The sequence below is a fragment of the Notolepis coatsorum genome, assembly GCF_963971535.1.
Source record: "Notolepis coatsorum genome assembly, chromosome: 1".
Classification (NCBI taxonomy): domain Eukaryota; kingdom Metazoa; phylum Chordata; class Actinopteri; order Aulopiformes; family Paralepididae; genus Notolepis; species Notolepis coatsorum.
The window spans coordinates 127,037,406-127,061,375 of NC_140165.1; the positions used below are offsets into that span (position 1 = coordinate 127,037,406).

At 45.1% G+C, this 23,970-nt stretch overlaps 1 protein-coding gene across 2 annotated transcripts in view; it reads left to right on the forward strand.

Moving 5' to 3' along the window:
* Positions 1-2,664: 2,664 nt before the first annotated feature.
* ikbkb (inhibitor of nuclear factor kappa B kinase subunit beta) overlaps positions 2,665-23,970 on the forward strand; it is a 78,165-nt gene continuing 56,859 nt past the window's right edge. The window contains exons 1-3 of one of the 2 annotated variants that reach the window (XM_084313811.1): positions 2,665-3,005; positions 3,809-3,937; positions 12,848-12,942. In XM_084313811.1, coding sequence (XP_084169937.1) covers positions 3,833-3,937; positions 12,848-12,942 — 200 coding nt within the window. In that variant the 5' untranslated portion in view covers positions 2,665-3,005; positions 3,809-3,832. The remainder of the gene's footprint in view (positions 3,006-3,808; positions 3,938-12,847; positions 12,943-23,970) is intronic. The other variant, XM_084313812.1, reaches the window with a different exon arrangement.

Below are 23,970 nucleotides of genomic sequence, written 5' to 3' on the forward strand. Positions count from 1 at the left end.
TACAGTTCGAGCTCCTTCACCGTGTGTATTGGTCAAAGACTAAACTTGCAAAGATAAACCCTGGTATGGATCCCAAATGCAACCGCCGGTGCCACCAAGCCCCAGGCTCGCGTATTCATATGTTTTGGCATTGTCTAGCACTGGCCCCTTTGTGGAGTTCCATTTTAAAATCTTACTCTGATATTTTTGCTGTGAATGTTGACCCATGTCCTCTCATTGCATTATTTGGCCTGACACCGGAGAAGATTGCTATATCTACTGGGAAATCTAATGCCATGGCCTTCGCTTCGCTCATTGCCAGACGCCTCATTCTACTAAATTGGAAGGCAGCCACTCCCCCCTCACATTTGCATTGGATGAGGGATGTCAGATCAATTCTACAAAATATGGCAGCCCTTCCTACTTTATTTCAAAACCCATGTGACTTAAGTCCCCCCTCCTTTCAACCCCCTGATCCCATGGCCCCCTTCCTCCACCTATACCTTTCTGGTACTGCTTAACCATGCATGACTGAGGAGATGACATTGTGATGGTTTTACTACCGCTGAGGGTGTTAATTTAACTTTTTATTTTATTATTATTATTATTTGGAAAACATGCTATTAGAATAGAATGTACTACTTATATTATTTTATTTTATTATCATTATGATTTATTTATTTTTGTATGCATGTGTGCATGTGTGTATGGACAATATGTATACATTTGTTGCTGTTACTATTGTTTCTTGTCGGGCGGGTGGGTGGATAACAGTGGCGTCGTTAGCCCCTGGTGGATAACACGTCAACTTTATAAGGGATAGCAAAGGGGGGGGGGGGGGGGGGGGGAATAAATGGGAATAGTTCATTCATGGACAACTTGTTGCAGATTGTGAGCACATTTTATAATGTTGACCCTCATGCCACAACTTGTTGTAATTTACTAATAAAAATAGATTATAAAAAAATATTAAAAGATAAGATGAGATGAGATAAGATAAGATAAGAATTGTACTGTCCCTGAGGAGTAATTGCATCATTCTCGACAAGACCATAAGGCAATAAATTGGACAGAAATGTAGAGAATGGTAATGAACAACACAAGAAATACAAACAATGAATAAGTTATGAGTCTTTGCTGCCAGGGTCTCTGGGGTTCTCAGATTAAAGTAGCCCCTAACCTATAAGTAAAAGGGCAGGTTATGGACCTGATGGAAGGTGTCCATATAACCATAATCTTGGAAGTGGGGGAGAGCACCTGCTATATGCACTATGACTGTCTATACTGCCCCCCCCCCCTCACTACACCCCTGTATGTGGTTCTCTATCAAGGGAATTTCCTGTGATTACATTAACCTGAGTGAATAGGCAAATGCTCTTTGAACTTGGGACAACTCACAGTGAGTTTTCTTTGATTTTGTTTGGGCCCTCTCCACAGTAAACTAGATTTAGCAATGGCGATAAAGAAACAGCAGCATATTTGGCTAACATAAACAGGATGTTTTTTTTTGCTGGTTTGTTAAATACAAGAGTGACTTCTCCACGTAGCTACTCCAAGATCACGTCAGGGACACGTCACGTGTGTAACAGCTCTGGATGGATGTTTATAAACAGATGAAGTGCATCACACATCAGGGTTCTCCAGATAATCCACGTGGGCTGTAATTAAAAAGTGAAGTGCATTGAGGAAAAAGTAAATTTTTTCCAAATACAACATCCCTCTGACGTAGTATGACACTGAAGAAGAATGCCTACAAACCAAAGAGTTATAATACAAACGCCTGGAAAAGCTTTGGTATTTCTCTTTTCTAGGAATAAAGATAAGCAAGATGTGATGTGGAAGCCAGAGTGTGTAACTGGATTTTATTTGTTTCAGTTATTATTTCCAGTAATACTATGACTTAGAGTCATGTCCATCTGTACAAGCCATTTATATCTACTTTAGTATTTCTTCCCTACTTTTATTTGAGTATAAGAGTACTAACACATTCTGGGCATAACTGACACAAGTTTAGTTGGTATAATTAATAAATTAATTATAATAATGACTATTCCCAAATCTTGGACTTATAGTGACCATGCCAGAAGGAATTTGTTAATCTGGTCATGAACTAAATCTTTATAATGTTCATCCGAAAGTAACAAACTATTTTTGGGGGGATGCTATTCTTTCAAATGTTTTAAACATATTTTAAATAGTACTTGAGTAATATATTTCAGTACTCTCTCTATCTCCTATTTTTGTTTTCCTGTCAACAGTTTTTTTTCCTTTCTTTTTTGTCCTGTTTGTGAGGGGGATAACCAGCATAGCTCATTAGAAAAATTGGGCATATAGCTTCAGAGGGTCCTAACATAGGATAGGAGCCAGACAAACTTCCATGTCAGACTAGTATCGAAAGGAAAAACACAGTTCAGCAACCACAATTTACCACTGGGTTGTCTCTTCACTAATTACTCCCTTTTGGCAGGTCGCCAAGTTTTTTTCGTCACAAATACCTCCATACGCCCAGTATAATTATATAGAAGTACAGTATAAGTATGCCTAGTCAATGAACTGATGTTAGGTCTTGACTCTTGTCTCTTGGCAGCAATAATATGTCCCAGATATGAACATTTAGGCCCGTGCTGCTGAATCCATGGGCAGGACTCTGTCTTCTTGGGGGCGGATACGTGTCGAGCGTTGTGCAGGTTTACAGGAAATATGACTATCAGGAAGTAAAGACATTTTGAGATCTGTTTTTGTCGCCAAAACACTGTAGCATTTTAAAGTTTGGTAAATGACAAAGACAATACATTGTTTAAATAAATGTAAATCGTATTTTAGTTTTGCTAATCTTGTGAGCGAATTTTTCTTCTCTGGTCACAGCCAACACGTTCAAGGTAGGAAGCTGTAACTAGTTTGAAGTGCACCATTATGAGAAATGCGCGCTTATAAGTGCGTTATAATGACACCACCAGGGAACAACAACGAGAATTGAACGCAGATAAATGGTTGGTGTTGGACTGTAGGCTACAGTGAAGCGAGAGGTGAGATCTCCGATGCGGTATAGAGCAGAATGACAGAAGATATGATGTACCCTGATGTAAACAAGACGAAAGTCTTTCTCTGGTCTGCATCCCCTTAACAATTGTATGTATTGAGCTGTACTGTACTGTACCCATTCTGCAATCTGTTAATAAAGTTTTCAATCAATCAATCAATCAGAGGCGAGCAGGGACTGCACGATACCTGTCTAGTCGTGGGGGCCAGCCTTGGTGTGTTGGCTACTGTACTGACCTAAATTAAACAACAATAGGATGATTGATACTTATTTTTTTTTGCAAGAAATCACCATTAATTTAACTCTTGCACTGAAGAACCATAATTATAAGTCCGGTTTGAAATTGTTTGGACTGTGGACAGGAGGACAGCCCATGTATTTGCAGTTCAATCAATTCACTTGGAGTGTGAACGTGATATATCACCAGAAAGTACTTAGCCTCTATGTGCTGTCGTTAAATACGAATGAACACAATACTCTTAACTTACCGTCTTTAGGTAATAAGGTTTGAATTTATTTGAACTGAAAACGTAAAATGTACTCTGCGTTGTTCTTTGTCTGAGGTACTCAATTCTCTTTTATAAAACGATATAGCAGGTATGTTGTGAATTGACCAGGTTTTGCACCCCCACAGTGGTTTGATTGATTGATTGATTGAAAACTTTATTAACAGATTGCAGAATGGGTACAATACAGTACAGCTCAATACACACAATTGTTAAGGGGATGCAGACCAGAGAAAGACTTTCGTCTTGTTTACATCAGGGTCCCCCATTTTCAATTCATCAGGACTCAGACCAGGTGAAGGGGACCATGAATCGCATTCCCCTGCAGCAGTCTCAGAGCTGTGGGTCCTGGGAGCTGAAGGAGCGTCTGGGGACAGGGGGCTTTGGGAATGTCACTCGCTGGAAAAACAAGGTACAGCATTTTTTTAGTACTTCTTTGATTTAAAGACTCCTGTCCAGTCTGCTTTAAATAACATGTGGCATAGCCTAATAGTGTGCTCTGATTGAATTGATGAAAAGCATCAGTCAGATATGTCCTTTGGATTTTTGGTCATGCTCAAATTATAGCAAGCATATGCTACCAGGTCCCACAGGGCCATGTATCCTCAGAATGACCAGGTGCACGAAGATGGTGGCCCCCTTCCTTATATAATGTGTAAGATTTTCAATCACAGAATTTTTTGTTTCGAATTTTGCTCCAAACATATCTTAACGCGGACACATTGACTCAACGTGCTCTGTGAGCGAGTCTCATTAACCAGTGTAGCAAAAGTGCAGAGATATTCCATTCCGAGGTTTTGCAGAGAGGCTCATCCTTCCAACCAATCAGAGAAACTCAAAGGGAATTTTTTTGGAATAAGCACTTTTAGTGGTTTTTGAATTTGTATGATCAAGCTTTGTTAGGCATCAACATTGTCACAGTATAATACGGGTTGGAATGATGACACTACTCCTAACCAAATGTTTGTAACAACATAAAGTGACAATACAAATAACAACAGGAACAATAAAATACCAATAAACGTCAACAAAAAACAAGCAAACAAACAAAAGAAATAAACCATAACCCCCCCCCCACACACACACACACACACACACACACACACACACACACACACACACACACACACACACACACACACACACACACACACACACACACACACACACTTTCAGTGGTTGAATCTACATGCTCCCTATTCAACACAGTCTGGCAATAAGAGCCATGTAGACTAACCATTAAATAACCACTAAATGTTGTGCTTATTCCAACTAAATTCCCTTTGAGCTTCTCTGATTGGTTAGAAGGAGGAGCCTCGCAGTGAAACTTTATAATGAAATATCTCCGCACAGCTGCTTCACTGATCAATGAAGACCGAAAAAGTAGACTGTGAGTCACTGTGTCCACGTTAAAGATAGAATCTGTAATGTATTCCAGCATTACAGATTATACCTTTAACATGTGTTTTGGAGCAAAAAAAAGAAGAATAAAATGAATAGAAAATCCTACACATTGTAGCTTTAATGTATTCCACCGTGCAACCTCTGTATCTCAACATTTGCTCTTAGCAGTTCAGAAACACTGGATCCACATGACAGCACTGCGGTAGAATGGGATTAAAGGCCTACATGACATCTTTCCAGGAAGTTGTCACTTGGTTCTGCACCTGGCCTAATAGAAGAGATTTGGGTTCTGTGTGGCCTCATCTTGGATGATATCACATCCAGTCATAGGCTGAGAGCGGTGCAGACTGCAGAGGCTCACCATTACAGATAGCACAGCATGGGAACGAGGACACACCCTCTGACTGGACCTTCCTGACTGAACCTGACCTTCAGTGTTACTAGCAACACTTCTTTTCAAGAGGAACTCACGTACAATTAACTATATTGTTCAAGCTTCCTCAAGCAAAGGTGGCAATTGTGATTTTTCTAAAAGTGATCAAGACCAAAAGAGATGTGCTTGACAAGAGTACTTGTAGTAGAGTACTTGTAGTAGAGTACTTGAAGTAGAGTATTTGGAAGTAGAGTGCTTGAAGTAGAGTACTTGAAGTAGAGTGCTTGAAGTAGAGTGCTTATAATCTTTTCCAGATATTCTGTTTTGTCATTAGCACAAAAGTCTTTACTCATGCAATCATATTCCTCCCGATTCCATTCTTTACGCAAAGGATGTTCAATTATAGTGTTCTGACTATTTATTGTATTGTACGATTTTGTTACAATTAAATATTGTGTGACCACCAAGGTTGTTATAGTTAATTAAAACTTGACTAAAAACTAAAACTAGGTGTGAAAAAACACTTTAGTTAACAAAAATAAAAACAACAAACTGAAACGATATTGTGTACTTACAAAACAAACTAAAATGAAAAAAGAAAAAAAAGTCTTTAGTTTTTGTCAATTTGGTCACATTTGTCACCATCGCAAGCATGAGGAGACATTGGTGCTTAATGTTCATTGAGACTGGGATGTCTACATGACTGAGTCAATTGCCTTCAGAAAGTGATGTGTTTGCGGCTGAGTGCCGCAGTGGGCAAGGCGCTCGCCACTAACGCAGGACATGCTGGTATCAAGCCCAGCTCTCGCCGTTGCTACCGGCTTGGCCAGTCGGCATACTAACACAATTGGCAGTGTTAGAGGGTGGGAAAGCCGGTGGGTGGGGATTGGACGTTGTGGACAGCGACTCCTACAGGTCGGTTGGTGCGCCTGTACAGCAGAATCAGGAAGTATCGGGGGCAGCGTGAGCCTCCCATGCGTTACAAGATACAAGATACAAGATACAAGAGTTTCATTTGTCACGGCATACAAGTATACAATGAAATGCGGGGGGTCTTGCCCGCAACAATGTGCATAATTACAATAGTAATATTATATATAATAAGAATCTAATAGAACGACATTGTGCAATAACAAGTAACAAAGTAGGGCATATCGGTATCTGTACATGAGTTATTTACAGAGCATGGTAGGACATGCTAGGTCCTGTGGTAGTGCAATACACTGTTAGCTACGGATGAGGCACTGGGTCTTTATGTACACTGCTATACAATGCTATATTTTACAATCTCAAGCTATACTATACTATTTTTAAAGTGACCTTTCCTTCTGTAAAGTGACCATAAGTGTGAGCGTGTGCAGCATGAGTGTGTGTGTGCTCATGTTAAAGTGGCTGCTAGTGTGTGAGCGTGTGTTGTGTGTGTGCTCATGTGTGCTTGTGCGTGGAGAGTTCAGTGTTCAAGGCTCTGATGGCCTGGGGGAAGAAGCTGAGCCGAAGTCTCTCTGTCCTAGTTACTGGTGTTCGCAGGCGTTTGCCTGACCGCAGCAGCATGAACAGGCTGTTGTTGGGGTGGTGAGGGTTATTATATATATAGGGTTCATTATCCTGCAGGCTCTGGATTTGCACCTCTTGTTGTATAGGACCTGCAGGGTTGGTAGTGCAATACCCGTGGTACGCTCGGCTGAGCGCACCACTCTCTGTAGGGCCTTCTTGTCCTGTGCCGTGCTGTTTCCATACCAGGCAGTGATGTTTCCAGTCAAGATGCTCTCTACAGCTCCGGAGTAGAAGGACTGGAGTATCTTCCCAGATACTCTGAACTTCCTTAACTGTCTCAGGTGGTAGAGGCGCTGCTTTGCCTTTTTTTTTACGACTGAGTCTATGTGTGTTGTCCATGTCAGGTCCTCTGAGATGTGGACCCCCAGGTACTTGAAGCTGCTCACCCTGTCCACGGTAGCCCCGTTTATCCTCAGTGGTCTGTGTGTCCTGCTGTCTCCTCCTAAAATCCACGATCAGCTCCTTGGTTTTACCAATGTTCAGGAGCAGGCTGTTGTCCTGGCACCAGCGTTCCAGTACCTCAACCTCCTCCCGGTAGGCCTTCTCGTCGTTGTCCGAGATCAGCCCCACCACCACTGTGTCGTCCGCAAACTTCACTATGGAGTTGGAGCTGAACTTGGCCACACAGTCATGTGTGTATAGTGAGTACAGCAGGGGGCTCAGAACACAGCCCTGGGGGGACCAGATGCTCAGGGTGATGGTGTTGGAGGTCTGACCCCCCACCCTGACCGCCTGGGGCCTTTCACTCAGAAAGTTCAGTATCCAGGCGCTCAGAGCCCTCGCCACTGAGAGATTGCGCTGTTCAGGTGAAAAGATGCGACAGCTGCCTCCTTGTGTACCGGAGGGGACACGTGATGCAAGGCTTGGTCCTCACTGCAGCCGACCAGTGGGAGGCATAGTCTAGCAACGTTCGAGACAGGGGAGGGGAGAATTGAAGGGAGAATTGGCGAGGCGAAATTGGGATGGGAGAAAAATAGAAAATAAGGAGAAAAAGTGGATAAAAAAAAGAAAGTGATGTGTTTTTATTACATAATACCTATTCTGAACTTCTTAAATCTTGCCCCTGACAAATACCCCCCATTTTATAATAAAAACAAGAACAAAACCCTGCAGACCCACGGCGCTACCCTGCCAGAGCATCTGTGAGTGAGTGAGTGAGTGAGTGAGTGAGTGAGTGAGTGAGTGAGTGAGTGAGTGAGTGAGTGAGTGAGTGAGTGAGTGAGTGAGTGAGTGAGTGAGTAGCATGGGGGGGGGGGGAAATCGAATAATTTATACTGAAACTAATCAAAACGAAACAAGCAAACCTACTCTGGAAACTAACTGAAACTAAACTTAATTGAAAACAAAATAAAAACAAAAACAAATTAAAAATACAAAACTATAATAATTCTGGTGACCACTCCAAACCTGGTAAAGGAAATGACAGGAAGAATGACAGGAAGGAAAGGACACAAAGAGGTGCCGCTCCTGCCATTGTGATGATTTCCTGTCTTTCTGGATCGATGACGATGCCATTGGATACCGGTACTCCCTGGTGGTCTATTTAAGTGCAGTTCCAGGTAGGATGGGAGGCTTGTCCTCGATGATGCCATCGAGAACAAATCAAATCAAATCGATTTGTAAGGCCCTACAACACACTTTAATGTCCCCATGGGCCGGACACGTCTTCTTTAACACTTTGAATGCCGACGACGTCTATTCTCGTCTTATCAGACCCCCCCGTTGAGTGCCGACGACGTGTATTGTCGTTTGATTTTTTTTATTAGCGATCTGAATTAATTTTTCATCAACCGAGTCACTCAAACTTTCAACTTTCAAAACCGCCCCCTATCGTCTATCCCTGTGTAACTGCAGGTCAGTCGATTATACTGGGAGATCCCTGTTGTGGGGATCTGTAGAGGTGGAGCCAACTGGCTCCATTGTGCTGGCGAGCCGTCTGATGATGAGGGATCTGATCGCGAGTCGGAAAGCAGCCTGGAATATATATTTACAGCAGCCAATAATCAATAAATCAATAAACGCGATCGATATTTGGAATGGCGATCAGGAATTGGAATAATCTTTTTGGAGAACATCTGATCTAAGGTAAGGAGTCTATGTTACCAGTTTTAGGATAATCAGACCTGTAGGGCTGCAACGATTAGTCGACATAATCGACGACGTCGGTTATAAAAAATCGTCGACGAGGAATTGTTGCGTCGATTAGTCATAAAAAAAATAAAAAATAAAATTATTATATATATATATATATTTTTTTTGCACTACCTATCTTTGTGAAAGTGGCTTCTCAGCTCTAGTCCAGCCAGCTGAAGACTTCTTAGCTTAACATAACAGACCGACAGTAAGTTTGGGGGAACTAATGGGATAACTGGGGATGTTGTTTGGTCCTGACAAGAGTCTCAAAGCAACTCTGAGGTCATGCTCAATGTCCAATCTGTTCCTCTGCTCTGTCTTCAGCTGGACCAGAGCTGAGAAGCCACTTTCACAAAGATAGGTAGTGCAAAAAAATAAAATAAAATAAAAGATATATATATATTATTATTATTATTTTCTTTTTATATAATTGTTTTTCGATTAGTCGACTAATCGAAAAAATAATCGACAGATTAGTCGACTACCAAAATAGTCATTAGTTGCAGCCCTACAGACCTGTATTCACTGAGATATCAGCATGTGCCGTGTGTGTGTATGTGTGTGTGTGTGTGTGTGTGTGTGTGTGTGTGTGTGATGTTGAGGAAATGGATAATAGATTTTTCAGCCCGCCTCTATAGCGTGCATAAGTACACATATACTATCGATAATCTAGCGTTTATTGGAAAACGATTCATAAATAGGCCGACAAATGACTACGTGTCTAGTGTATTCGAGAATATTCTAATAAATGCCATTTATGGGGGAATCTTTAAATTTTCCGGAAATCTTCGAGAGAACGATAGCTTTTCGAAATGCTATAAAAAGGATATGAACCGATTAAAAAACAATCCGTTTCAACAATGTTGACTGCAAACAAGTCATTGATAAGCGACGGGCAGATTAGACACATAATTTAAAACATAAATTATGCGTGTTTAACGCTAACATTGAAGTGGATGATGGCATTCAACGGGGTAAAAAGGTAAACAATGCCGGCACTGATAGTGTTAAACAAGTCAAGAAGAAACATCACAATAAATCAAGAACAAAACAAAAACACCATGAAATCCAAAATAAAATGTAAAATAGATAAATGAATAAATGAATGCAACACTCCCAGACATACCCCACGCGAAGGTAAGGAAAAACTCACTAAAAACCTAGCAATAGGAAAAAAGCACCACAGGCAATGTGGAGGGGAGAAACCTTAGAAGGGCCGTTCAGGGGGGATCTCCCTTCTTAGATGTCTGTGATAGTAGTGTTGCTATAGAATAGAAGTACTAGAAGTAATAGGAATGTTATATTTTTTATTATTTAACGCACAGCAGCAGTACTCATGGATGCATTTCAGCCCCTCCTAATGTACAGTTTACTCCCCCTCGTATGTATTCTGTTAGGATCTCTGTTTAACAGTACTGTATATTTGCATATCTTGTATGTCACAAATGTAACATTAGAGTGATCCTGTCTAATCCCAGAAAACTACGATATGCAGCAAAACGTGAATTTCACTAAAAGCGTTGCCGTTTCTCGCCTGGACACACTACTATTTCCAAATCAAATATATATAATAGGTATTATGTTTCATCATGAATGCATGAAAGGGGGGGGGGGGGGGGGTCGTTTTTTGATGCTTTGATCGTCACCAACGGCATACGTTGTGGAGTAACGTTACACACACGTTGCGATCGAGGTGAAATCATGGTTGGATCAAAGCAGCATTGAGATAATTTAATCCTTACCTTCACTAGGAGGTACCCCAAACAGAATATTCCAATTGTCTGATCGCGAGTCCAAGTACCGGTGTCCATCGTGTCGCCAACATAATCCACCACAACAGATGCATCGGAGGCATTTGCCGCTTCTCAATGCGATCGGGATACCCGCCCGCCTGACAAAGAAAAGTGGGCCAGGAGAAATTTGATCGACGCACAGGCCAAGATATAATGTTTCAAAGGGTGCTCGATACTGCCACCTGGGTGGATGCGGCCGGTATTGCACTTTGGCATTCTCAGGATGATTCCCCATGTTAACCCCTAGTCTGTGTGCGTGTATGATTTCTACAACGCAGTTGGGTTTCCGGGTTCCTCTGATTGGCCACTAAGCCCACGTGACCCTACGCTATTACGCCCCCCTTATCGCCGCCAGTTAGCGCTTACGCCCGCGCATGCGCATGAGCCGCGACAAGCCCCTCAGCCAGCCAGCAATACTAAGCTCCAGTTAACCTAATTTATACTGTAACGAATCATTAAAAAAATATACCGTTAACTGGAATATGTTGTTTCTTTACACATATGTTGGATTATGTACAAATCTAATCATGACATTTAAGACATGCATGACATACAGATATATATATCTCTGACTCTGAGCACCTGAAGACTGTGCTATTAAACCAGGAAGTGCAGCACTATGTCAGCAGAAGCGAGCCTCCACTACTGCAGTGCAACACACAACTAACACAAGACTAGAGTGAACAAAAACGCTCATGGACCCGCGGTCTGTCATTGAATGCTTGCATGTGTTGTTTGTTGGATTCGTTTTGGATTATTTGGCCACCAAAACAACTATCAAAACGTACCGCGGTCTCACGTTGACTGGCTTGTGTTGTCGCGCTGTGTGCAGACACTGGATGAACCCGCCCACCTCTACCTTTGATTGGCTTACCATGGCATTTTACTCAACCTCAGCCAATCGCGCGCTGAGGTTGGCTGAGAAGGACTAACCTCGTTCCCAGCTTTATAGAATGCCTCTCGGCGCAGAGATCTTTCTGTTGAAGCCTGAGTCGCGCGATTTTTTATTTACATAATCCAACATATGTGTGAAAGAAACAACATATTCCAGTTAACGGTATATTTTTTTAATGATTCGTTACGGTACTACTCTGCTGACATAGTGCTGCACTTCCTGGTTTAATAGCACAGTCTTCAGGTGCTCAGAGTCAGAGATATATATATATATGTATGTCATGCATGTCTTAAATGTCATGATTAGATTTGTACATAATCCAACATATGTGTAAAGAAACAACATATTCCAGTTGGTATATTTTTTTAATGATTCGTTACGGTATAAATTAGCTTAACTGGAGCTTAGTATTGCTGGCTGGCTGTGGGGCTTGTCGCGGCTCATGCGCATGCGCGGGCGTAAGCGATAACTGGCGGCGATAAGGGGGGCGTAATAGCGTAGGGTCACATGGGCTTAGTGGCCAATCAGAGGAACCCGGAAACCCAACTGCGTTGTAGAAAGCATACACGCAGTGTGCCTGTAATGAATGGAAATATCGAATAAAAGAAATAACAATGAAAACCCGACTATACTCTGGCGCTGAACGGTCGGCGAGATAACCCGACTATCCTCGGGTCTGGCGTCCAAAGAGTTAATGTCATTATGAATTGAAAATGGGGGACCCTGATGTAAACAAGATGAAAGTCTTTCTCTGGTCTGCATCCCCTTAACAATTGTGTGTATTTCAATCAATCAATCAATTTAGCCCCAAGATTTCCTCAGCGTCTACACACGCTGTGTGTTAAATAAAGAATATGGCTTTCTTATTTGCAAGTGCTGATTACTCTGTTTGATATTACTGTATTACCATGTACCTTTGATATTGCTGGTCCAAAGCTCAAGACTGTATGTTGAATCCCCTCCTTTTACCATCTTCTCCAAAATTATTTCTAAAAAGCGTGTGCACCAATTTACAGATTCACTTGCTACAGTATTTATAAATAAATAACACAATAAATAACTGTGGTGCAGACGTATTTGTCCACGTGTGTGTATCTACATATGCATGTACTGTATTTGTGCACGTGTGTATTTATGTATATTCACATTCATATTGTTATATGTTTGCAGGACAGCGAGGAGCAGATTGCCATAAAGCAATGTCATCAGGAGCTGAATCAGAGGAACAAGGAGCGCTGGTGTCTGGAGATCCAGATCATGAAGAGGTCAGTTTGATTCCATCACCTGCATGGAAAATATGTAGATAAAGTACTAATCGACCCCAGGAAAAGAGGTACATAATATAAGTTATGTTATAGCCATAAGTAATATATTTACGTATTGTATTGAAAAGGTAACACCCATACGTATTGCAAATAAGTACATGTATTACATATTAAAAAATAAATTACTTTTCTTTTATAACTATTTATTTTTGTTCATTTTCCTCTTTTTTCTTTCCAAAGTAACTTTTTTACATCATTTTCACATAAACATTCTCCATTTCCTTTTCAGAGTAACTTTTTCACATTTTCAGTTAGAAACTTTTCTTTTGCAGTATTTGCATAGCAACTTTTCCCATGTTTGCATAGATGTCTTACCCATTTTTTCCAGGATTCATTAACTTTTTTTTTAACTCTTCATTTTTTACTTTTACATAAGCATTATACAGAACAGTAATAATATGACAACCACCACCACCACAGGACAGACAAGACAGACAAGACTCACAGGACAGGACAGTGTTGTATGGTGGGGGGGGGGAGAGCTGTTTATGCTCTTGGTGTGTCGGGTCTGTTTTGATTGTGCCATGGCAGTCTTTACACATCTAACGGCTCATATGTTGTCCATTTCGACCAGCGTCTGTCGTATGTCTCGGCCTTCATTCTCAGCAGGAATGTCATTTTTCCATATCGCTTATCCCCTCCACTATTCCCCTCCATGTCTCTTTGTCTGGAGCGGCTTCTTTGAGCCAGCTCCTTGTGATGGCCTTCTTACCAGCTATTATCATGATTTTGAACAGGTACAAGTCTTCATTGTGTATGGTCTCCTCTGTGATCAAACCCAGGTATATCAGCTGGGGTTCCATGGGGAATTCATAGCTAAGAATTCTGTACATTTCCTGTGTAACCCTCTTCCAAAATGGTTGCACTTTATCACATAGCCAAAATATGTGAGAGTGGTTGGCATTCATCTGTCCACACTGTCTCCAGCAGGGTTGTTGCCCTTTTAATTGTTTACTCTTAATTTGCGGTGTGATAAAAAATCTCATCACATTTTTCCAACCAAATTCTCTCCATCCTCTAGAGCTAGTGGATGAGTGTTGTGTCTCACATATAGAATGCCAATCATCCTCCGTCAAGATTATACTCAGTTCACTTTCCCATTTCTTCTTCACATTATATTAATCGCAGTTGTTGCGAGCTTGTAAACTTTTGTACATTTCTGATACTATTTTCACTGGAGTTCGCGTATACGCCATCTCCATCATTCCCACCACCCCGTTACCACCTAATGATATCCTATTCTTGACTTCTGTATCATAGAAGTGTCGCAGCTGTAGATATCTAAACAAATAGTCATTTCCCAAGTAACATTTTCTCTTAAATTGCTCAAAAGACATGAAGTTATGGTTCTCTAAAAGTGTACATATGGCTGTTATACCTCTATCTCTCCACCTGTCAAAAGTGGCGTCCAGTGTTCCCGGGCTAAAGCCTGAGGTCTGGGAAGGCCAAATCAGAAGTCTACTGTCTTCTTTTGATTTGTATTTCCTGACCACCTCATTCCAAACCATCAGTGTGTGGTCCACTATTGAATTATTTCCCTGTTTTGTTGTGTGTTCTTTCCCCCCCAATCTGGCCTGAGGTTGGACACGTCCTAGGTGTGTCTCTATGTCCTTCCACCTGGCCCTGTATGCTCTTGAGCACCAGTATACAGCGTATCTCAGCTGGGCTGCATAGTAGTATTCCTTTAGATTAGGTAGTGTCAAGCCTCCTCCCTCTTTTTCAATTTGCAATGTTTTGAATTTCACCCTAGGTCTGCCCCCTGCCCATATGAACCTAGAGATCTGTTTGTCCCATGCTATGAATTGGGAGTCGGGGACCTTGACAAGTTGACTGGTAGTGAGAAGAAGAGATACAACAGCCTTGGCAGAATATTCATTTTGATCACTTCTATTCTGGTACTGAAATCCATCATGTGTGTAGCCCATCTCGACCAATCCTTCTGTAATTTATCATTAATCGTATTGTAATTAGCCGCTTCTAATTTACACATATCCTTGGTGATAATCACTCCCAGGTAGGTCATTGATTCAGCTTCCCAATTCAGTTTGCAATCATTCCTCATTCCATTACTGGGTGAGAAGTTGTAAGTGAGAATCTGGGTTTTTCGCGACATTCAGCTTGTATCCTGACATCCAACCATAATCATTTAGTATGGTCATTAACTTGGGGAAGGTCAAGTTTGGGTTTTGGAGGTATATTATAATATCATCCGCGAAAAGGCCTATCCTGTGGTCCCCCCTTGCTATTCTAACACCCTTAATTTCTTTACTTTCTCTAATGGCTTGGGCTAATGGTTCTACGAAAATCATGAAGAGGGCGGGGCTTGCACAACATCCCTGGCGCGTCCCTCTGAACCGTTTGAATCTGTCCGACAAGCTACCGTTAATCTTTACTCTGGCATTTGGATTGTCGTATAGATCTCTTATACAGCTGATGAATTGATTGTCGAATCCAAATCATTCCAAAACCCTAAACAGGAAGGACCACCTGACCCTGTCGAAAGCCTTTTCCGCATCTAAACTCACCAAGGCTGCTGGGAGTTGTTGTTTTTCCACCTGTTCTATCACATGTAAAGTGCGCCTAACATTGTCCTGTGTCTGTCTGCCTATTATGAACCCTGTCTGGTCCTCGTGAATCAGGTCAGGGAGGATGTCCTCCATTCTCCTAGTCAGTATAGATGTGAACAGCTTGTAATCCCCATTTAACATCGATATGGGACGATATGATTCGCAATGTTCCTTATTCTTCCCTTCTTTTGGTATAACTGATATCACCGCCTCTTTCCAGGACGGGGGGGCTTCTGCCTTTTCAAGTGTCCAGTTAAAAGAATCCAGCATTACTGGGGCCAGGTCTTCTTTAAAGATTTTGTACCACTCATTTGGAAACCCGTCGCTCCCTGGAGTTTTGTTTGCTTTCAGTCTTCCTACGGCTATATCTAGTTCTTCCTTTGTGATGGGGGAGATCAAGGCTTTATTCTCTATTTTCCCTATACTCGGGAGATCCAAGGATGATAAAAACTGTACAATTTTCTCCTCGTCTTCCATCTCGGGTTGTTGTGAGTACAACTTTTCATAGTATTCCTTGAATATACGTTGAATTTCTTCAGGTTCATAAGTCGCTTCTCCTGATTGGGGTTCCCTGATCTTGTGGATACAATGTCTACTCTGCTGGGCCCTGAGTTGTTTTGCTAAGATCTTGGTTGCCCTCGGGCCTGATTCATAGAATGTTTGTTTTGTGTATCTTAAATTCTTCTCTAGATCTCCTTTTCCCATCTCCTCAAGCTGTGATTTTATCCCCTTCATCTGTTCCCTGTCACCCCCCCCCCATCCCCTCCCTGCACCTGTTGCTCGAGTTTTCTCAAGTCTCTGTAATTTATCATATTTCATTTGCCTATACTTATTCAAGTGTGCAGTCTTTGAGATTAGGTATCCCCTCATAATTGTCTTGATTGTGTCCCATAGGATGGTCGGTTTCACTCGGCTGTCCACATTATTTTTAATAGATTCGGTTATCTCCTTCCTGATCTGATTCACGAGATCCTCCCCATTCAGAATCCCCAAGTTCAGCCTCCAGAGTGTGTCTCGTTGTCTGTTGTTCAAGTGTATGGTCAGATATACCATATTGTGATCTGAGATATCTGCCGTTCCTATCGAGCAGCTCACCACCCTGTGTCTCTCTCTCTTATCTATTAAGAAGAAGTCTAGCCTAGAGTGTATCTTGTGCGTCGCAGAGTAATGAGTAAAATCCCTTTCTCCTGCATTTAGGTTTCTCCATACCTCCATCATTCCCGCTTCACTAATCAAGATATTCAAGTGCTTTGATCTCTGAGAGTTGTGTCTGGATTTACTTGTTGTGTCTAGTGAATAATTCAATATAGTATTCCAGTCCCCTGCACATATCAGTATCCCTTCCGCCTCAGAGGCTATTGTGTCAAATAAGAGTTTGAAAAATCTTCTGTCGCTCTCGGGAGGGGTGTATGTGTTCACTAGTGTTATCATTACGTTATCTATTTTACATGTAACTATCGAGTACCTCCCTTCTCTATCCTTTTTCTCTTTTATCAGTTCAAAATTGAGAGTTCAAAATCAGGGTTGCCACTCCTCTCTTCCTATTATTCTTGCAAGAACTAAAAAATCTATTTCGATATCCAAACTTTTTCAACTTTTCATGCTCTATTTTTGACATGTGTGTTTCTTGTAGGAGGATCACCTGTGTCTTCTCTCTTTAGATTTTCGTCATAATTCTACTTCTCTTAACTGGGTTACTAAGACCGTTGACGTTTAAAGACGCCATTTTCAAGTTATGGTTTCCCGACATTCCTTTTCCAGTTCTTGCATACATTAGCGGCTCCCCTTACCATACATTTTCTCCCGACATTAAACATATAACATTTGGCACACATAGTGACCTCCAAACGAGGGGGGAACACCCACTCTTCTTCGGTATTTATTCCGTCGGTAAGTGCGAGGGAAAGCCCCTCGTAGGGAGAGGGCCCTTCGCTAAGGGTGTGATACGAGGTGACAAACTGAAACCTAGAGCCATATGGAATCCGCGATCACGGAATCGCGGACGGAATCGCGGAATTGAGCAATAAAAATGGAATCAACTATAAAAAAAATTTAATGTTTTTTATTTATTTATTTTTTTATACTTTTTTTTTATGTTGTGGGACTTGTACAGCACTTTGTTCAACTTTGTCAGTGCTGTACAGTTTAAACCTTTTTAAATCTTAGACAAACAAAACACTTTGCTTTCATGAAATATTGTAAGCCGTCATTTGAGGCTTTATAAAAGCAGCACAATGAACACAAATCTGTCAGTGCCGAGTCCGACCTCATCTTAAATAACAAACAGCATTGCTTGTTGTAGTTAAAGGATAACTCCAACATTTTGGGAAATTAGCTTATTTAACATCTTCCCTGGAGTTAGACAAGAAGATACATACCTTTTTTGTCTCTGTGCATGCATTAGGCTTAGGGAACAGCCGCTCCGTTAGCGTAGCTTAGCTTCATCACTGGAAGTGGGTCAGGACAGTACCCTGACGTTCCCTACAGGTTTGTTGATATTCTCATTCCTTCAAAGGATCTGAACCGATTAAAGTTTATGGATACCATGACTTAAAATCCTCTTACCTTGACGATTAAAAGCCTCCCCAATTTAGAAAACAGTAATCCAATGGCTGGTATTGATATACTGCACGCTAACGGAGCTAACCAGCAACCGGACACTCAAGCAGATAACGAGAGCAATGACTTCCTTTCTGGGGGGTTTCAAAATAAAAGAGCGACGTCTATAGCAGCGGAAAACGTTTATTTTGTACATTATCTAACGTTAACACGAACCTAAACTATCGTTACAACTAACCTAAAGTTAGTTTAGGTTCGTGTTAACGTTAGATAATGTACAAAATAAACGTTTTCTGCTGCTATAAACGTCGCACTTTTATTTTGAAAACCCCAGAAAGGAAGTCATTATATTTGCTTTACACATCCTGTTCTGCGTTAGCTCCGGTTAGCTCCGAGCGTCCACTAGTTAGTAGTATATTATCAATACCAGCCATTGGATTACTGTTTTCTAAATTGGGGAGGCTTTTAATCGTCAAGGTAAGAGGATTTTAAGTCATGGTATCCATAAACTTCAATCGGTTCAGATCCTTTGAAGGAATGAGAATATCAACAAACCTGTAGGGAACGTCAGGGTACTGTCCTGCCTCACTTCCAGTGATGAAGCTAAGCTATGCTAACGGAGCGTCTGTTCCCAAAGCTAAATGCACGCACAGACAAAAAAGGTATGTATCTTTGTGAGGTTTCTGTCCTTGCCTTCTCACTCGTTCTGTTCCTTTAACCACCCTCGCTTTGTTTTCATTCATTTTTTCTGTCAAGTATTTCAATTCCCTCGTTCACACGTTTCTCCCCGCTGACGTCATCTGAGACGTCGCTGATTGGTTCCCTCACTTCCCCACGCTTTTCAATCACATTCCCCAGCTGTCACTGCCTTTCAATCAATCGATCCCTCATTATTTATACCCCGTTTTCCCCACCCTAAGTTGTTGGTTCGTCTTGATTTGTCGCTGGATGTTTTTCCCCGTTGCTTCTGTTTCACTGTGCTATTCTCCAGGAAATCCTAGAAGCCTTCGCTTGGATACCTGCTCCGTGGCGCGCGCTCGCCTCCACTTGTTCCTGTTCCTTTACGCAGCTCGTCTGGGTGAGTTTATCTAGATTGACTGTCTTGACCTATTTCCGATTTTCGTGTGTAAACCTTTACACTGAAGTCTACCACCTTTTTGTCAGACAGTCACTCACCCAGCCATTATCGTTTTTGCTCTTTCCTTTTTTGGAATAATATCTCGGGGATCTTCCACCTCCCACTGTGTATTGACACGAAGATATTATTTCACATTTGGACTGTGTTTGGATTTTTGCTCACTGTGTATTTACACGAAGATAGTATTTCACAATTGGACGGTGTTTGGATTTTTGCTCACTGTGTGTTTACATGAAGATATTCACTTGGGCTGTTTTTGGAATATTGCACATCACTGTGTTGTTTAACACGAAGAATATTACACCCTGTCCTCCAGCTCGTTTCAAGTCTGCTCTGTCACTGACCCGTTCCCTCTCTCCCTCTCTCGGTCTTACACAACATCTGAGAGGTCCGCCGTGAGAGTCTGCAGAGCGGTACAGAGGTCTGCTCCTGCTTCCCAAGACTACCCTTCCGGGAGAAGCTGCAGAGCAGCAGAACTTTGCCCCTTGTTCATTGTACCTGTTTCTTGTTGACCTGCTTTCCCTGTTTCACTTATTCTAGTCACCAAATAAACAAGCCCTTGTATTTGGCAACTCTGAATCCAACTCTCTTGTGTCGTTGCGTTTGGGGTCGGTGTCAAACCATAACATTACGAACCAACCATGACGACCCCAGCCGACACAGAGGGGGTCAGAACCGCACTTGCATTTCAAGTCGAGTTGACCAGGGATCACGGTCTCCAACTAGAGCGGGCTGCGGCTGCGGTGCAGAACCTCAGGGACCAGGTCCTGCCTATGCAGGGTTCAATGGCCGCTATGGCGGGACAACAGTCCGAGATTCTCGCCCAGCTTAACTCGCTGGGCGACGCCGTTAATACTTTTCATCTCTCACACCCTCCAGGAACATTCCCCGCAGCCCCAGCAGATCTCGCACCTCGGGAACCCCTTCTCTCCGTCCCACGGCTGTTTGACGGTAATCCCGAGGAGTGTGCCACATTCATCATGCAATGTGAGTTGGTTTTCCGTCATCAGCCAAGCCGTTTTTCAGCTCATGGGTCCCGAGTGGCTTATATAACCAACCTACTTTCAGGCCATGCTGCCCAGTGGGTCACATCCTCCTGGGCAATGGAAGCAGATTTTTTGTTCTCCTACCCAGACTTCGTGGCGGAGCTCCGCAGAGTGTTCCACCATCCAGCCCGAGGTCTGGACCCTGGAGCCCGGTTGGGGACCTTCCGGCAAGGGAGCAGCAGGGTGACGGACTATGTCATGGAGTTTCGACTGGCGGCGGTGGAGAGCGGATGGAACGAACCTGCTCTTCGCCTAACCTTCATAAGGGGGCTCAGTGACGCAGTCCGGGACCAGCTCGCTACCAGGGAGGTGCCCGACTCCCTCGAGGAGCTGTTTAGCCTTGTCATCCGTATTGACGGACGCCTCCTGGAGAGAAGGCGCGAGAGGGCCCGACTGTCACCTCCTGAAGCACCCCGGACTCCTGGACGCCCCGTCCCCAACACTACTGTGGGTAACAGGCTTCCCCGTCCGGTGCGCGAGGAGGAACCCATGCAGCTGGGACGCTCTCATCTGAGCCAGGCGGAGCGTCAGGCAAGGCTCAGGTCCGGTCTCTGCCTCTACTGCGGAGGTGCGGGACACCGTATCGCCGACTGCCCTACCCGGCCAAAAGATCGGGCTCACCAAGACCCCGGGAGATCCTGGTGAGCCGTTTTTCCCATTCCCAGCGCCGCGCACCACCTGACCATCTGTTGAGCGTCACCCTGGCCTGGGGGGACCAACGTGCCACGGTGGAGGCCCTCATCGACTCTGGGGCAGACGAGAACTTCCTCGACTTCGAGTTTGCCACCCAAGCCAACATACCTCTTGAGGCCCTTGTGAGGCCCTTGGAGATCTTTTCGTTGGACCAACACCGCCTGGCCGACATCTCTCAACGGACCGGCCCAGTCTTGCTGACCATTGCTGGGAACCACGTAGAGAGGATCCTGTTCCTCATTACCCAATCCCCCCTTGTCCCGGTGGTCCTGGGTAGGCCCTGGCTCGCGCTGCACGAGCCCCACATCGCCTGGGCCTCCGGTACCATCAGGTGCTGGAGCTCCTCCTGTCACGCCCGCTGTCTACAGGCGGCGTCTTGTCCCCCGCCCCGGAGACCGGCTGGTGAGTTGCCCCCGGATCCCTCGTCCGTTCCTCCCGAGTACCACGACCTCATGGAGGTATTCAGTAAGACCAGGGCTCAGTCCCTTCCACCTCACCGCCCCTATGACTGCGCCATCAACCTCCGCCAAGGGGCTCCCCTTCCCGGCAGCCGCCTCTACAGTCTGACTGCCCCGGAGAAGAAGGCGATGGATCTCTACATCTCTGAGTCATTGGAAGCAGGACTCATTCGGCCTTCCTCCTCCCCGGTGGCGGCCGGGTTCTTCTTTGTTGGAAAGAAGGATGGGGACCTGCGACCCTGCATCGACTATCGTCAGCTCAACGAGATCACCATCAAGAACAAATACCCCCTACCTCTCATGAGCTCCACCTTCGAGCCACTGACCCAGGCCTCGTTCTTCACCAAGCTGGATCTCCGAAGTGCCTATCATCTTGTCCGTATCCGTGAGGGCGATGAATGGAAGACCGCCTTCAAGACCCCCAGGGGCCACTATGAGTACCTTGTGATGCCGTTCGGTCTCACCAACGCCCCGGCGGTATTCCAGGCACTCATGAACGATGTCCTCCGTGACATGCTGGAGGTGTTCGTGGTGGTGTACCTGGACGACATTCTTATCTTTTCCAGGACCCTCGAGGAACACATCCTGCATGTCCGCCGGGTGCTGGAGCGCCTCCTCCACAATCGGCTCTTCGTCAAGGCGGAGAAGTGCCGTTTCCACTCCAACTCCGTCGACTACCTGGGCTTCATCGTGGAGAAGGGCTTGACCCGAGCGGATCCTCGCAAGATCCAGGCTGTGGAGGATTGGCCGGAACCCACCACTCGGAAGGAGCTACAGAGTTTCCTCGGGTTCGCAAACTTCTACCGAAGGTTCATCCGGAACTACAGCCAAGTGGCGGAGCCTCTTACCAAGCTGACCTCCCCCGCTCTGCCGTTCGACTGGTCCCCAGCGGCATGCGCTGCGTTCCGCTCCCTCAAGAGAAGGTTCACTTCCGCTCCTATCCTGCTCCACCCTGACCCCAAGAGACAGTTCATCGTGGAGGTGGACGCCTCGGATTCTGGCCTGGGCGCTGTCCTATCCCAGCGTTCTCCTTCCGACCAGAAGGTACATCCTTGCGCCTTCTACTCGCGTCGCTTCCTCCCCGCCGAGAGGAACTACGACACCGGCAATCGGGAGCTACTGGCGGTCGTGGCGGCTCTGGAGGAGTGGCGTCATTGGCTAGAGGGTGCCGAGGAGCCTTTTACCATCTGGACGGACCACAAGAACCTAACGTTCATCCGCGCTTCCAGGCGCCTCAACGGTCGGCAGGCGAGATGGGCCAGTTTCCTCAGTCGGTTCGACTTCTCGCTGACCTTCCGCCCCGGTTCCCGCAACACGAAGGCCGACTCCCTGTCCCGGATGCACTCCAAGGGGGCTCCACCCTCTGAGGACCCATCTCCCATCATCCCGGAGGCTCGAGTGGTTGGAGCCATCACCTTGGGCATCGAGGGTGTGGTTAGGCGTGCCCTACGCTTCCAACGTGCTCCAAGCAACGTCCCTAGGAGCCGTCTCTTCGTCCCTGACTCTGTCCGGTCCCAGGTACTGCTGTGGGGCCATACCAGCCGGTTCGCCTGCCACCCAGGCGTCCATCGCACGTTCTCCTTCCTGGCTCGTCGTTTCTGGTGGCCCACCATGCGAAACGACGTCAAGGAGTTCGTATTGGCCTGCGCGGTCTGTGCCCGCAGCAAGGCCTCTCACCAGGCACCCTCCGGGCTCTTGCAGCCACTTCCCGTTCCAAGCCGTCCGTGGTCACATGTGGCGCTCGACTTCGTCACTGGACTACCCTCCTCCCAGGGGAACACCTGCCTTCTGACCGTGGTGGATCGATTCAGCAAGGGGGTCCACCTCGTGGCCCTCTCCAAGCTTCCCTCAGCAGCCGAGACGGCGGACCTCCTGACGCACCACGTGTTCCGCCTTCACGGTTTCCCCCAGGACATCGTCTCTGACCGGGGGCCCCAGTTCACCTCCCAGGTTTGGCGGGCTTTCTGCAAGGGATTGGGGGCAACGGTCAGTCTCTCCTCCGGCTACCATCCCCAGACAAACGGGCAGACGGAGAGGATGAACCAGAGCGTGGAGTCTGCTCTTCGGTGTGTGGCAGCCGAGAGGCCGGCATCCTGGAGTCGTTTCCTTCCCTGGGTTGAATACTCGATCAACTCAATGGTCAGTTCCGCCACCGGCCTCTCCCCCTTTGAGGCCTCCCTAGGCTACCAGCCCCCTCTTTTTCCCGCACTGGAGACGGAAGTGGCAGTTCCCTCCGTGCAGGTCCACCTCGACCGCTGCCGTCGCGTTTGGGAGATCACCAGGACCGCGCTGCTCCGGACATCTGAGCGCGCCTGTCGTGGTGCCGACCGGCGCCGGGTTCCCGCGCCGACTTACCGCCCTGGGCAGAGGGTGTGGCTCTCCGCGAAGGACCTCCCGCTACGGTCCTCGGCCAAGAAGCTCAACCCTCGCTTCGTCGGTCCTTTCGAGGTCCTGAAGGTACTCAGTCCGGCGGCCCTGCGCCTGAAGCTTCCTGCATCCATGCACAT